The sequence below is a fragment of the Anser brachyrhynchus genome, assembly GCF_964034855.1.
Source record: "Anser brachyrhynchus genome assembly, chromosome: 2".
Lineage (NCBI taxonomy): Eukaryota > Metazoa > Chordata > Aves > Anseriformes > Anatidae > Anser > Anser brachyrhynchus.
The window spans coordinates 117,539,394-117,553,120 of record NC_137695.1 but is presented as its reverse complement, the minus strand read 5'-3'; the positions used below and the strand labels follow the sequence as shown (position 1 = coordinate 117,553,120).

Genomic DNA, 13,727 nt, shown 5'->3' with positions numbered 1-13,727 from the left:
CCCAGAGATAAATCATTTTCACAAAGTTTGGAAAAAATACTATTGGCAATATTCTGAAGGTTTTTAAGTTAAAAATATAACAGAACTTAATGGTTTCAGATGCTTTTCTTGACAGTGTAACAGAAAAATGACTTTAATTTGGAAATTTGGAAACAAATTAAATTTGGCAAAGAACTAACACATAAGACAGCCCAAATGCATTCTGTAATTTGAAAAAAAAAATGAAAACAGATAAGATACTGTGAATTAAAAATAACTTCTGCACATTAAATTCTCATGAACTTTCATTAAGGTTTGTATTACACGTCCCATATGTACAATTCTATGTTGTAATACACTAGATCGCTTTATTTATAAAATACCTTGAAAGCTACTGTAAGTTAGAGCCAGAAAAATGACTATATAAAAATGTTATCTTCTCACATTACAACTTCATTTCCAATGTGTGTATTTAAAACAGAAATGCAGTCTCCATTTCAATATTTCAGATACACAACTGAACTTTCTAAAAGTTCAATGCCAATTGAATCCATGTATAATTCAGGCATATCTATTTATTTTACCGATAAAAACCTGGTGCCAAAGCTGAAGCAACTATATGAGAGATGAAGCTGGATTCTCTTCGAATTTGTGAATTACCTACAGACTAACCACTGTCCTATGGTTGAAGTTCTTCTTTACGGATGATGAATGAATGAATCAGAGGGGACTTGTTCTGACTTTCTTGGGCTGAGTTCACAAGGCTACCATCCAGAAAAAAAAGGGGGTTGTTCTGTTTTTCCCTACAAGCACACTTTTTTTACAGAATGTTCCCGTGACTTGACAAATTGTTTATCATCCCTACAGAGCAGTATTTCTTAGGTTAAAATCCAAAAAGCTTTGATTTGGAATGCTCTTGTGGTGTCTCGTGAGAATTTTAAAATTGGATATAGGCTGGCCTCTCAGATTCAACTACATCTTTAATGATGCACTGTGCATTGCCCCCTCCTTCCTAGAACATTCTAAGGAAGTCTCTTCGGTGTTTCATGAGTAGTATTTCATCTATTACAGAGAAATGATAACATGAAACAATAAAGCTCATAGCAAGATATTTCAAATAGTTTTTGCCTTATTTTGTTTTCTCAAGTGTTCAGCTTTTTGATGAAAAATCCAAGGTTTTCGTGAAACAAATCTGAAATCCTAATTTTCAGTCAAAAATAGAGTAGAAGGGATTTTTTTTTGTAATCATTCTAAACAGGGTGATGCTGAAAAAGCAACCTACTGCAGACTTCAATGTTTATAGTCACTCCCACCACAAAGCTAGGTATTGAAGAAACTTTTGCTGTATTTGGCTATAACATTTTTCACTTGAACAAGAAATTGATGTATTTCAAATCAGTCTGTTCTTCTGCTTGCTGTTACAGCAAAAGCACCCTCGGTGTTCAGAAAAGTTTTCTCCTCGCACCGTATTGAATGACAATCCTTATCAATGAAAAGATGGCAGTTTGATGGCACTCTGAGTTTGGAAGGGAACCCCCTTTTCTTCAACTAGATGCTACACTACATTCTATGTGCTGAAATAAAGACTGGTTTGTTTTAAGACCAGAAGGTTTATTAAGTCCTTTAATCTGTCATCTTGCAAAATATCATGCATTTCCTGTAGTTATTTGTGTTCTATTTATCCTGCTGTTCAGGACCTGCCCTGAAGAGCTGTCACAGACTGAAATCTAAAACCCTCCATTTCCTGAAGTCCGCTCCACAGCATGACAGTGCCATAGCTCCTGAGCCCCTTGCTTGGGGGTTAGCTTCTCCTCCACTCAGGAAGAACACAGGGCTCCTGTAAGCAAGCCCAGCTTTGAAACAGCATTCATTTTGTGCATTTAATAAGTTACCAAAAAAAAAATTTTTTAAAAATGATATGAACTAGGGGAAACACATTACATTACAATAATAAGTACATTATAGAAAAGCACGTGCTCTGTAGTTGGGACTTAAGGGTGACTTGAAGTCAGCTTGTTCAAAGTGTATTCCTACTGTCCCCTTTTCTTACTAGAGCAAGATGCTAAAAAGCCTACAAGCAAGTGAACGGGTCTCACATAAGGCACAGTTTGCACTGAAGACACTTTGCACTTCTGCAGAAGCACTTCCTTGAGTAACATGCAACTCCCTTTGCAGGCTCTCCTTGTTGCCAGCACAACAGTCCTGGGGCACTCGCAAAAGAGAGGATGAAAAAGAGCACCCAAATGAGAGCACTGTTTCACTGCTGCACATCCTGTGAGCTCACTCTGATCTCTGCTCCCAGCTCAAGGAGCAGAAGGGAAGAGGGGAATACAGGAGGCCCAGGTGGTGGGAATGGGCCCCATCCGAACAGAAGCAGAGGCTGCAGAAGGCAAAGAAGCACTAGCATTTTGCAAGAGGAGGAGCATGGGGCAGTGCCAGCGGAGCAGCCGGAGCTGTAGGATCACAGAACGGTTTGGTTTGGAAGGGACTTAAAAATCCCCTAGTTCCAAACCCCCTGCCATGGGAGCAACTGAGCCCCAGACACAGCCACTAGCAATCCAATCCATGGCTCTCCTGCACCGTAGAGGAGGAAGCTGTGGTGGAAAATAGCACAGTCCAACTGCTCACAGCATGTCAAAAGGTACAGCTATACTGAATTTTTCTTTCATCCCATTAGATGAGAAGAAATCCTAGAATGTACACATATTAACATTTACATTTAATCCAAGTGTAATATATACCACAATTTTCTTGCCCAGCTAATGTAGAAGTTACTCACCTTCACCTGTAAAATAGAGCTCTCACATATTTAGCTGAGACCTCACTTAGGAGAAAATTTAAACTGATGACAATTTCTGGCCACTGATTGTCTCTCTTTAGCAACAACATATACAAGCCAAGCTTGTATCCTTTAACCACTGGGCAACACAGCTGTCCTGTGAAAACCCGGACACCAGGCAGATTTTACATGTGTTTTAAACGTCTTATGCTTACTTTTCTAACATCTTATATCACCATTCTGCTCATCCTGTAACTTTCCTCTAATTAGTTAGATCACATGGTTGCCTGTGTTACAGCTTACATCATACCTGTAAAACAAGGTGTGCCTCTCATATCTACAATAAGTGCCCATGGCTGACACTCTAAATTTCTTGTGAAAGGACTTAAGCTTCTTGAGAGTCACTCTCTCAGAGGAAGTGAGAAGCCTAGCCACAGAATTTGCAGCAATACATCCTGCCTACAATTTGAGGTAAGCACATTTTGTCTGAATTAGAAGTACTGAAGAAATTCAGAGAGAGAGAAGAGGTTAGGGCTTAATTGCTGCTACTTGCTGATACTGCTATTGCATTGCACTTATCTAAGATGACCTGTATCCCTGCTGTGAAGCATGTCAGAAGTATACGTTACAAATGAGGCATCCAAATTATCCAAAAAAATAAATGTTCATTTTAATTTATTGATGAAAAACACATAAAAAATATGAAATTTCCAAACTATAGGACATACAGTAATGTAGTTTAATATGTACCATGCTCGGCCACTGTGCCTGTCCTGATGTAGGCATCAGAGAGCAGAAAGCACAAACCACCTTCATCCCTGATCCTTCCATACTGCCTTATGAATGAGCTGACTTTGCATACAGCTTGTTATTTCTGCCATTAACTTTTCATAATTCTCTGACCCACCATCAGATGGTCATTTTATTTCAGTAGCAAGATCCTGCTCATTAGCACCAGCCACTTGTTCATAGCAGCCACACCTGCCATTAGCTAGAGAAGGAAGGACCTTAGGCAATTTAATCCCCTATGTAGATTTTCCTCTGGCTTGTACAATGACATGGCATTTCCCCGTCCAAATCCTAAGGAACATGCTGTTTTCTCCTTTATTCTACATCTGTTGAAAGACTGATATTTCAGTGTTTCACACTCAGAGGAGGTTTTTGAGTCTTAACCTTTTCACAATTTATCACATTCCCCATATCCATCAGTAAAGATCTTGAGAAATAAATCAGGCCAATAAACTGATATATTGCTTTAATTCTGTTTGAACAGAGCTGGCAGGAAAATGGAGAGAATCAAGGCTACTTTTCTTCACGTGTGAACAAAAAGGAAGACAACTCATAGGTCAAAGGATCCAAATCGGTATAAATCAAGCCTCTTTCTGAGGCTGGCTGCTGAACAGCTTGTCCATAGGAGCATCACCAGTACTGGATAAGAACACTAATTCTAGGCTAGCCCAGTACCGTCCTTTCTCTTCAAGCCAGTGTGATGTCTTTTCAAGGCAGCATGATTGAGAGGTAAAAATACAAAAGGGATGATAGAAATACAGAATGTCCTAGGCACAAACCACACCTTGTAGGAAGATGTTATTCCTCTTCCTACACCTAGAGCCACGAAGATCAAGGACACACAACACAAAGACACGAGAGACAGAAGGCTGCGGGAAGGCACATCATAAGGCTGGACCGCGTGCTCGCCAAGGAAAATGTCACCACATCTACTGTTTGCCACAAAGAGCTGAGGAGGATGAGGGTCAAGTGTCAGCATGGGGGGTAGAAAAACGCAGCCAAGAAAGAAGAGGTGGGCAGATGCCTGTGGGGTCTGCCATGAGAAAAAAAAAAAAAAAAAGGAAGCATTTTACAAACCTGTTCACTGCAAGTCCCACACTCATAACTGTTTCCAAATGGAAGGCCGTGTGAAAAGCCAAAACAAACATTCTCAATTCTTTTTGAACCCATCAGACAATATAGGAAAAATATGTGCATTTTATGGTTTGAGGGCACAACCTTTTAATTATGTTTTTGCATTGTCATGTCCAAGACCTTTTTTCTCCTCAAAAATTAATATTTCCTCAAGCAATGCAGCTATTTATCTTGGATGAACATGAATTGAAACACAATCTCCCTGTGCAGAGAGAGGCACAGAAGAGTTATAACATGACACCTAGGGGAATTCAGAACACATTGCAATGCAATCCTAATCATTTTTCTAGTGCCTTTTCAACTGATTTTTGTACAGTTCTCTTAACAGTTTCCAGCTATTGTTTTGCACGTGCTGTACATGCATGCTCAGGGAACTTGGACAAAAAAAAAAAGTGCAGGTAATTGGGAAGGCAAAGAAAAATTGAAGCAAATAAAATGTAGGGTTTTTTTCCTCTCTACTAGAGCTGAATTAAATGTGGTTCTGTCATCCAAGACCAGCAAGTGTTCTGGCACACATTCACCTCTCAGTTCCCTGCAATGAAGCACAGCCTCATGGGCACAAAGCTAAGGAAGATGTCAATCAGCTGCTTTTGCCCCTGAGGACCTATATCTGCAGCAAGACCCTAACTTAATGTTTTATAAACAATACTTCAATGAAGATTTATTGAGTTATTGCAAGAAAATTCAGGCTAAAAATTCTTCTACTTCAGAAGAGACATTACAGTTAGTGGCAATTGGAGCTCTCAGAAACTTACACCTATTGTTCAGGCATCAGCTTTCCCCGCTTTGAGTCTTACAGATGTCATAGCTGGCCAACAAATCATACAGATCCTCCAAAAGATGCCTAATAGCAATAGCATAAGCAAAAATAACAGAGTACATTTGTTCTTAAAGGCTAAGCAAGCACTAAAATATCACGAGGACACTGAAGGAGGAGTGTTTCCATAATCATTCTAATTATTCTTTCACAATAGACAAGTTTTTATGCACTTACACCACTTCCAAGTTAAAATATCACAAAAATGCTTCCTACACAATTTACACAGCCTATCACTAAAATGAACCCAGCTCTGAGTTAGTGCCGATAAGCAGCTGCTTTATCAAATGCTGCGCAACAGTGTACTAGGAGAGAAAATCCCCGCTTGGTCACTTTGGGTGAATTCCGACATCTGCAAAGATTTTAATGAGATCTTTTTGGGCAGAGGCAGCCAGGACTTGGTTTAGTCATAGGTGAAATTTCCACGTTGTGAAAGCTTGCCCTTGTGACCTCAAAATAACTTCTGTGTTGATTGAGCTGAATTTCAGCTGCACCTTACAACTCACCATCGCCAGGTGTTGCAATCAGGGAGGCTCAAAGAACCTCCTCTCTAATTAAAAGGCTGTTCTTTGCACCTTCTTTAGCTTTCAACTTTCAGAGGTTTGCTTTGAAAGTATTGCAGTGTAGACTCAAAGTGTTCTGCTATAAAAGGAGGAGGGAAGGCAATTTGAATGTGGAGGGTGTTGCAAGGGAATCTGAGAAATCTGAAGTCTATAAGGCATAAATTTATCAGAGGGACCTGGGAATCTTCCCTTTGCATCACTTGTCTATACTACTGCAAATCCTTCTCTCACTCTGTCCAGAAGTCTATATTCAGCCCCAAAATAAAAAGGCGCACTGCACAAGACCCTCAGCCCCTCACAGAAGTCAATTCACAAGCCAGGCAGTGTGGCCTACTATTTTTTTTGTAATCTGGAAGAAACAGAGATGGTATATTCCGCTTCCTTGATTGTAAACTGCTGAAGCTACTATCATTTCTGTAACCAAAAGATGTTTGAAAAATAAGAAAACAGAGGGGAAGGGAAGGGAAGGGAAGGGAAGGGAAGGGAAGGGAAGGGAAGGGAAGGGAAGGGAAGGGAAGGGAAGGGAAGGGAAGGGAAGGGAAGGGAAGGGAAGGGAAGGGAAGGGAAGGGAAGGGAAGGGAAGGGAAGGGAAGGGAAGGGAAGGGAAGGGAAGGGAAGGGAAGGGAAGGGAAGGGAAGGGAAGGGAAGGGAAGGGAAGGGAAGGGAAGGGAAGGGAAGGGAAGGGAAGGGAAGGGAAGGGAAGGGAAGGGAAGGGAAGGGAAGCCTCTCCAGGCAAGCTAGAAATAACTAGGCCAAGAATTTATTTCTCTGTGGTCCAATGTGTGTGGGACACTATCTATGGTACATTTAGCTGCAGCAGCAAAAGCTCAGCACAACTTAGGCCACACAAACACCTGAAAACTTAACATACTTACCATTATAACAGTGAGTGAGATAGTTAGTCTTGACACTCCACTGAAAAAGGAGGCAGCTCCAATGGCAGCAAACAGACCTGGATCAATCCATGCTCCGTATTCATTAGTTTGAACACCAAAAATGGAAACAAGAATCAAACCAATTATTCTGCCATACAAAGCTCCTGTGTACCTGTATGTAAGAAGAAAAAAGAGCACTCTTTTTGCCAGTGATCCTGTTTTCTAGAAGTTCTTCTAGTAACTTGCTAGTCCCAGATTTAATCACAAACTTCTGTAACAACTCCTTTCCCCAAAAAAGCTCTAGCTTCCTTCCTTATTATGAATGATTACTTAGTTCCTATCACTAGCATGAAACTGCCAAATTTGCTATAATTTGAAGAAAAAGAACTATCAGCATGTGTTGCTTAATGTTGTTCAAAGGCAAATGAGAATAAACCTTACAGGAATACAGTCAAAAATACGGATTACAGATGTACGCACAAAACAAACAAACAGAAGAAACACTTCTAGAGCTCCAGCTTTATATAATTTCTTAAAACTAAGTCTACCTGCGCCCCATAAACCTGGCAAGTAAAATGTTACAACCACATAACAAATGGGGAAATGGAGTAATAGATATTATATTAATGACCTGCCCAAAGCTAAGCAGGAATGAAGCTGTGAAGAGAACCCAGGAGTCCTCAAACTAGCCATGTGCTACATTGAAGAACAAAACCAAAATTTAGCACAGCTGAACATGTAATTGCTGGGGTGAGACACAGCATTTAATTCCATATGCAATTAAATATACATTTCCAAGTGTCAGCCCATGAACTGGATTTGTACAGACATTCACCTTCCAGGAATGGTGAATTATTATTATATATAATATAGGCACATATGTGATATATATTATCTGACTTGGGGAGCATCATCTTGCACTATTACTCTCTCTTCTTTTTTTCTCTCCCATTTATTCATACAGTTGATTCGTTCTATTGATAGGTGCAGTTCTAAAATGGTTACAAAAATTAGCTTAAGGAGCTGGCTGAAAGTCTTGACTATCAGTATCTACACAGCCAAATATGCCACGCTTCAACAATCCCTACATATCAAAAAGTGGTTTAGACCTCAGCTTGGAGAGGATAGGAGGTGAAAAAGAGGGGCTACTCAGGGATATGGCAAAGAAAGGAGGTTGTACACAAATTTCTTTTCAGAGTTTTTTCGGTATTTGAACTGCATCATGCTGGATACCCACCCTCCTTGATATCCAACGTCAAATCTCTCAACATTACAGATTAGAGCAGAGTTCTTACAACCACAGCTTTCTAAAAACTACAACAAAAGACCTAACAGCAGTTTTCTCCAAAGTCTAGGGTGTTGATGTCCAAGATTAAGATTCAGGCTATTATGTGCATAAGAAACAGATGAAAAGTCTGGATCTGAACTGGTATTTCTACAGTTACAGAGATGGAGCCAGCAGTCGAGGCTCTCTCTGGGTCCCCAAAGGATTCAAATGATCTATACTGGAAAGCACACAGTTTTGGCTATCATCCTTCTACTGCTATTCTCAGATGATTTTTCTTCATTCTTTTCCACAATTTTAGCCTCTCTTTCCAAGCAAACCATCCTGTTCCACCTATGCAACCTCCTCCAAGCAATTATAGCTTTGCTATTGCCAACCTTTCAGCTTACAACTCAGGTTGTTGCTACTCAACACAGGCCTTTTGTATAGACAGCTCAAACCAAAATGGGCAAAGCTTACAGCATAGGAATAACCAGGCCACTGGCAACAGCAGAACCTGCAGTCCAGCAGCTGAGGATGAAATAAAATGCCAAAGCAGTGCACAGGGATGTGTATCCAAATTCCTCATGAGTCCCACGTTTAAAAAGATATGTGATCCCTTGCTTCCCATTTTCAACTAGAAGCGCAGCAGCTGCAACACAGAGGAAGAGATGTGGAGAGATACAAAACAATAAAAGGATCCCTTACAAAAATCCATGCTGAATTAGTCCTCATTTGCCTAAGCATGACAAAAGTCAGTAAAGTATATAAATCAGTTAGTTTGAGTTGACGTGACAAGTTATCTGAGGCATTTTCAGGAAAACAAGGAACATAATTTGTTCTTTCCAGTCTGCTGTGTGATATTAATATTGAACTAAACAAGGAGAAATAGCAACCGGTTAAGCCAGGGAATGGCAACGGTACTTCTTTAGCAGGGCTCTTTCCTCATCCTTTTCAGAGGTAATAATTCAGAAACTTCCCAGTGTATTGGGATCAAATATGGGATTTAGTTCTGACACATCCCTCCAAAGGGAGAAGTATATTCTTTTAAAGAAAACCTACATTACAAGTAAATATACTTGGATATCACATCCAGTTACATACATTGTTTGTTCTCTGGTATCAATCACTTAGCTCACCTTACCTTGATTGAAGGTTCGATTAGAATATCTGACTCCATCTGGACCAATCCATGATGTGCTTGGTGAACAACCATATTCTGAAATTTCCCTCTTGAACAGATTTCTGCTTAAACATCAAAAACATACAAAAAATCTATTAAATGGGTGAATATAACTAACCTTAATGATTGCACAGAATGTGTCTATTAGGTATAAATTTTACACAGAAAGCCTACTTTCCCTTTCATCTCCCAGTTAAGTTGTTTTATTCACTAATAAATCTAGTTTACTAGATCAATTTATTAATTATTCCATGAAATTAATAAACCTGGTTTATTAATGTTCATGTTCCTCTGCATAAAGCTTCTGCTGCTGAAAACCAAAATTTCTGAAATCAGGAACCACATTGCACTACCTAAAACTGGGAAAACAGGGGGAAAAGAATGGTTTAAAATGCACAGCCTGGCCTTGATCTTGTAACTGTAAAACAGGATCAACAGACCAGAATTCTGTCACTCCTGATGAACATTTCTGTGGGTAAGCACAGCATCCCAAGCTCTCAAATGCATCTGCAGATGGACAGTTTAGTAAAGGAGAGCACCACAGAGATCAGGAAGGACTCAGAGGTTCCCATCTCCCACAGCACTGCAGGCTGTACCCAAACCACACCTAAAAGATGTTTGTCCAGTGCATTCTCAAAACTCTCCCTTGGTAAATACTGGCACCAGTTATTTCAACATCGGAAAACTTGCAACTCAGACTGCCGGTTATCATGCTGACTATAACCAGACTTTTCGTACAGCACTTCCATTCCTGTACACTTTCTCAGTCTCGGTCATCTTGAGTAATTGTGTCCTCCAAGCAGGTATGACTTCCTTCTCTGAGTTTGGGAGGTATCCAGCATGTTTTGGACATCACCACAACCCAAACAGTAACAATACAAACTCTGTTCCTGGAACAATGAGCTGGAGATCTGTGGTATTTGACCCACCTGATCCCTGCTCAGAACTACAAGGGAAACTTAAAATGCAGCCAACATGTAGTACAAGAAAATTTCTTCCAGACCCCAGATTGGCAACCAGAGGAACACAAGATACTTCCCCAATCTTGTATTTGCCTTTTACATTAATCCAACCACTCAGAGAATATATTCCAAATTCATAATGGTCAATAAAAAATAAAAAAAAAACTTATTTACTCCATCCTGCTTGAGAAATCAAATGATTGTGTAACCCACTTCTAGCAAAACCTCAAGTTCCATACAAACAATGTCTTTACTACCAGTAAAGGAGTACACACAAAAACCAGCACATCTCAGAGGTCATTTGAAACTTGCAGTGATGTCAAAATAACAGAGAGAGAAACAACAGAAGAAAGTTTTTACAATTAAAACACATGGTTGAGCAGGAAGAAATAAGCACAGAGATGCAGAATTTGTTTACGTACAGGCTTTTGTACCACTAACTCTTTCAGCTTGAAATCAGTATATTTAGTAAATCATAGAATGGCTTGGGTTGGAAAGGACCTCAAATATCATCTAGTTCCAACCCCCTGTCCATAGGCAGGGACACCTCCCACTAGATTAGGTTGCCCAAAGCCCCAGCCAACCTGGCCTTGAACACTTCCAGGCATGGGGCATCCACAGCTTCTCTGGGCAACCTGTTCCAGTGCCTCACCACCCTCTGAGTGAAGAATTTCCTTCTAATCTATAATATAAATCTCCCTTTTTTAGTTTAAAACCATTCCCCCTTGTCTTGTCATTATCTGATTGAGCAAAGAGTTGCTCTCTGTCGTTTTTATAAGTCCTCTTCAAGTTCTGAAAGGTTGCAACAAGGTCACCCCGGAGTCTTCTCTTCTCCAGACTGAACATCCCCTGTTCTCTCAGCCTTTCTTCGTAGGAGAGGTGCTCCAGCTCCTTGATCATCTTTGCGGCACTCCTCAAGACCCACTCTAACAGCCCCACATCCTTCTTGTGCTGGGGGCCCCAGACCTGGATGCAGCACACCAAGTGGGGCCTCACAAGAACAGAGCAGAGGGGCACAATCACCTCCCTTGCCCTGCTGGCCACTCCTCTGTTGGTGCAGCCCAGGATGCAGTTGGCCTTCTGGGCTGCAAGCACGCACTGCTGGCTCATGTTGAACTTTTCACCTACCAGATCCCCAAGTCCTTCTCTGCAGCGCTGCTCTCAGTGAGTTCTTCTCCCGGTCTGTGCTCATGTCTGGGATTGCCCCGGCCCAGGTGCAGCATCTTGCACTTGGACTTGTTGAACCTCATTAGGTTCACATGGGCCCACTTCTCAAGCTTGTCCAGATCCCTTAGGATGACATCCGTTCCTTCTGTTGTATCGACTGCACCACTCAGCTTGGTGTCATCTGCAAACTTGCTGAGGATGCACTCGATCCCACTGTCTATGTCATTGATGAAGATATTAAACAGCACCAGTTCCAGGACAGACCCCTGAGGTACACCACTCATCACCAGCCTCCACTTGGACATAGAGCCATTGACCACCACTCTCTGGGTGTTACCTTCAAGCTAACACCTTATCCACTGAATGGTTCACCCACCATATCCATATCTCTCCAATTTGGAGACCAGGATGTCATGTGGGACCCTGTCAAAGGCCTTTCAGAAGTTCAGGTAGATGACATTGGTCTGTCTTCCCTTGTCAACTGATGAAGTAACTCCATCATAGAAAGCCATCTACCCTTGGTGAAGCCATGATGGTTGTCTCGGATCACATCTTTGTCTTGCTTGTGCTTCCAGGAGGATCTTTTCCATTATCTTCCCAGGCACAGAGGTGAGGCTCACGGGTCTGTAGTTCCCCGGGCTCTCCTTTCTACCATTTTTGAAAATGGGAGTGATGTTTCCCTTTTTCCAGTCACCAGGGACTTCACCTGACTGCTAGGACTTTTCAAATATGGAGAGAGGCTTGGCAACTGCATCAGCCAACTCCTTCAGGACCCTCGGATGCATGTCATCAGGCCCCATAGACTTGTACCTGTTTAGTTTCATCAGGTGGTCTCGAACCTGCTCTTCACTTACAGCAGGTGGGACTTTGCTCCCCCAGCCTCCATCTACGGGTTCAGGGAAACAAAAGACACGGGAAGCCTGACTGTCAGTGAAGATGGAGGCAAAGAAGTTGTTGAGTACCTCAGCCTTCTCCATGTCTGTGGTTGCAAGTTCACCCTTCTCATCCATCAGAGGGGGTACACTCTCCTTGGCTTTTCTGAGCAATGTACCTATAGCATCCCTTCCTGTTAGTGGCATCCCTTGCCAAGCGCATTTCCAACCGTGCCTTGGCTTTCCTGATCCCATCCCTGCACAACCAGACTGCATCTCTGTACTCTTCCCAGGCCATGTGTCCCTGCTTCCACTTCCTGTACATTTCTGTTTTGCTCCTAAAGACAGATTTGTCTCTGGTGTGGACAGGAGGACTGCACTGCTACACTGCATGTGCTTCACCAGGACCTGCTAAGAAGAATGGGAAGGAGCCCATTGCTCCTTTACCACCTCTTGCCTCCCCATGACCTCCTATTCCACCTTCTCCTAGGTATATCAGGGGTTGCTGGAAGTGTTACAAAACCTTATTGCAAGCACGGGTCCAACATAAATTCATGAAGATAAGCTATGCTAGAAGGAAGTACTGTTATACTGGCACAGCCACATACAGCCCCATCTGGAGCTGCAGCTGTTGTAATGTTATGGTTTAAAAGAATAAAAAAAAAATATATATATACACATTTCACTGAAAGAGTTGGATCTGTACAAAAGACAAAAACAAGTATCTCACAATCTTTTTTGTTACATGGTTCTTATTGGATATTTTAAAGCAGCGAGGGTGCCTATTACCTACCTGTTGGATACTCAAAGGTTAATGATATTTACTTGTCCCTGGGTCACTGATTAAAAATCTCACATTAAGCTGAGATGAGCCAAATTTAAATGATCCCAACTATAATCTCATGATCGCAATCATAACTCTCTCTCTGAATTTCTAAGAACAGGAAAAAAGTGAACAAGCTCCTTATCCATGTTCACTCTTGTACCTTATTACAGGTTGACATTATCACTACCTTCAGCAGATGCATGACCTTGCAAAGTCCATGACAATTTGGTGTTTAATTCCCTTCAGATCTATCCATCTTCAACAGGATGTACTCTTTAGAACTTGTAGCCACACCAAATGAAAAATTGGCATTAAGACAGTTTAGCCTCTAGGCTGGATCAGCCTGACTATTTTTAATTCAGAGACTGACAAAAAAAAAAAAAAAAAAAAAGCCATGAATTTATCACGGTTTCAGATGTTTTTCTTTAGAGCAAAAACAGTTTTGTTTTGAAAAATAACATTTTGGAAGCATTTAGTTCTTGAAACAAAAAGGATGTTGTGGTGAGGAAAAGAGTTT

General features: G+C 41.2%; 1 protein-coding gene across 2 annotated transcripts in view; it reads right to left on the bottom strand.

Annotated features, from left to right (window-relative positions):
- The window catches only part of LOC308191314 (chloride channel protein C-like), an 84,551-nt gene that overhangs the window by 44,811 nt on the left and 26,013 nt on the right, over positions 1-13,727 (bottom strand). The window contains exons 9-11 of one of the 2 annotated variants that reach the window (XM_080583613.1): positions 9,345-9,448; positions 8,681-8,852; positions 6,937-7,108 (exon numbers count right to left, since the gene is read on the bottom strand). In XM_080583613.1, coding sequence (XP_080439739.1) covers positions 6,937-7,108; positions 8,681-8,852; positions 9,345-9,448 — 448 coding nt within the window. The remainder of the gene's footprint in view (positions 1-6,936; positions 7,109-8,680; positions 8,853-9,344; positions 9,449-13,727) is intronic. The other variant, XM_080583614.1, reaches the window with a different exon arrangement.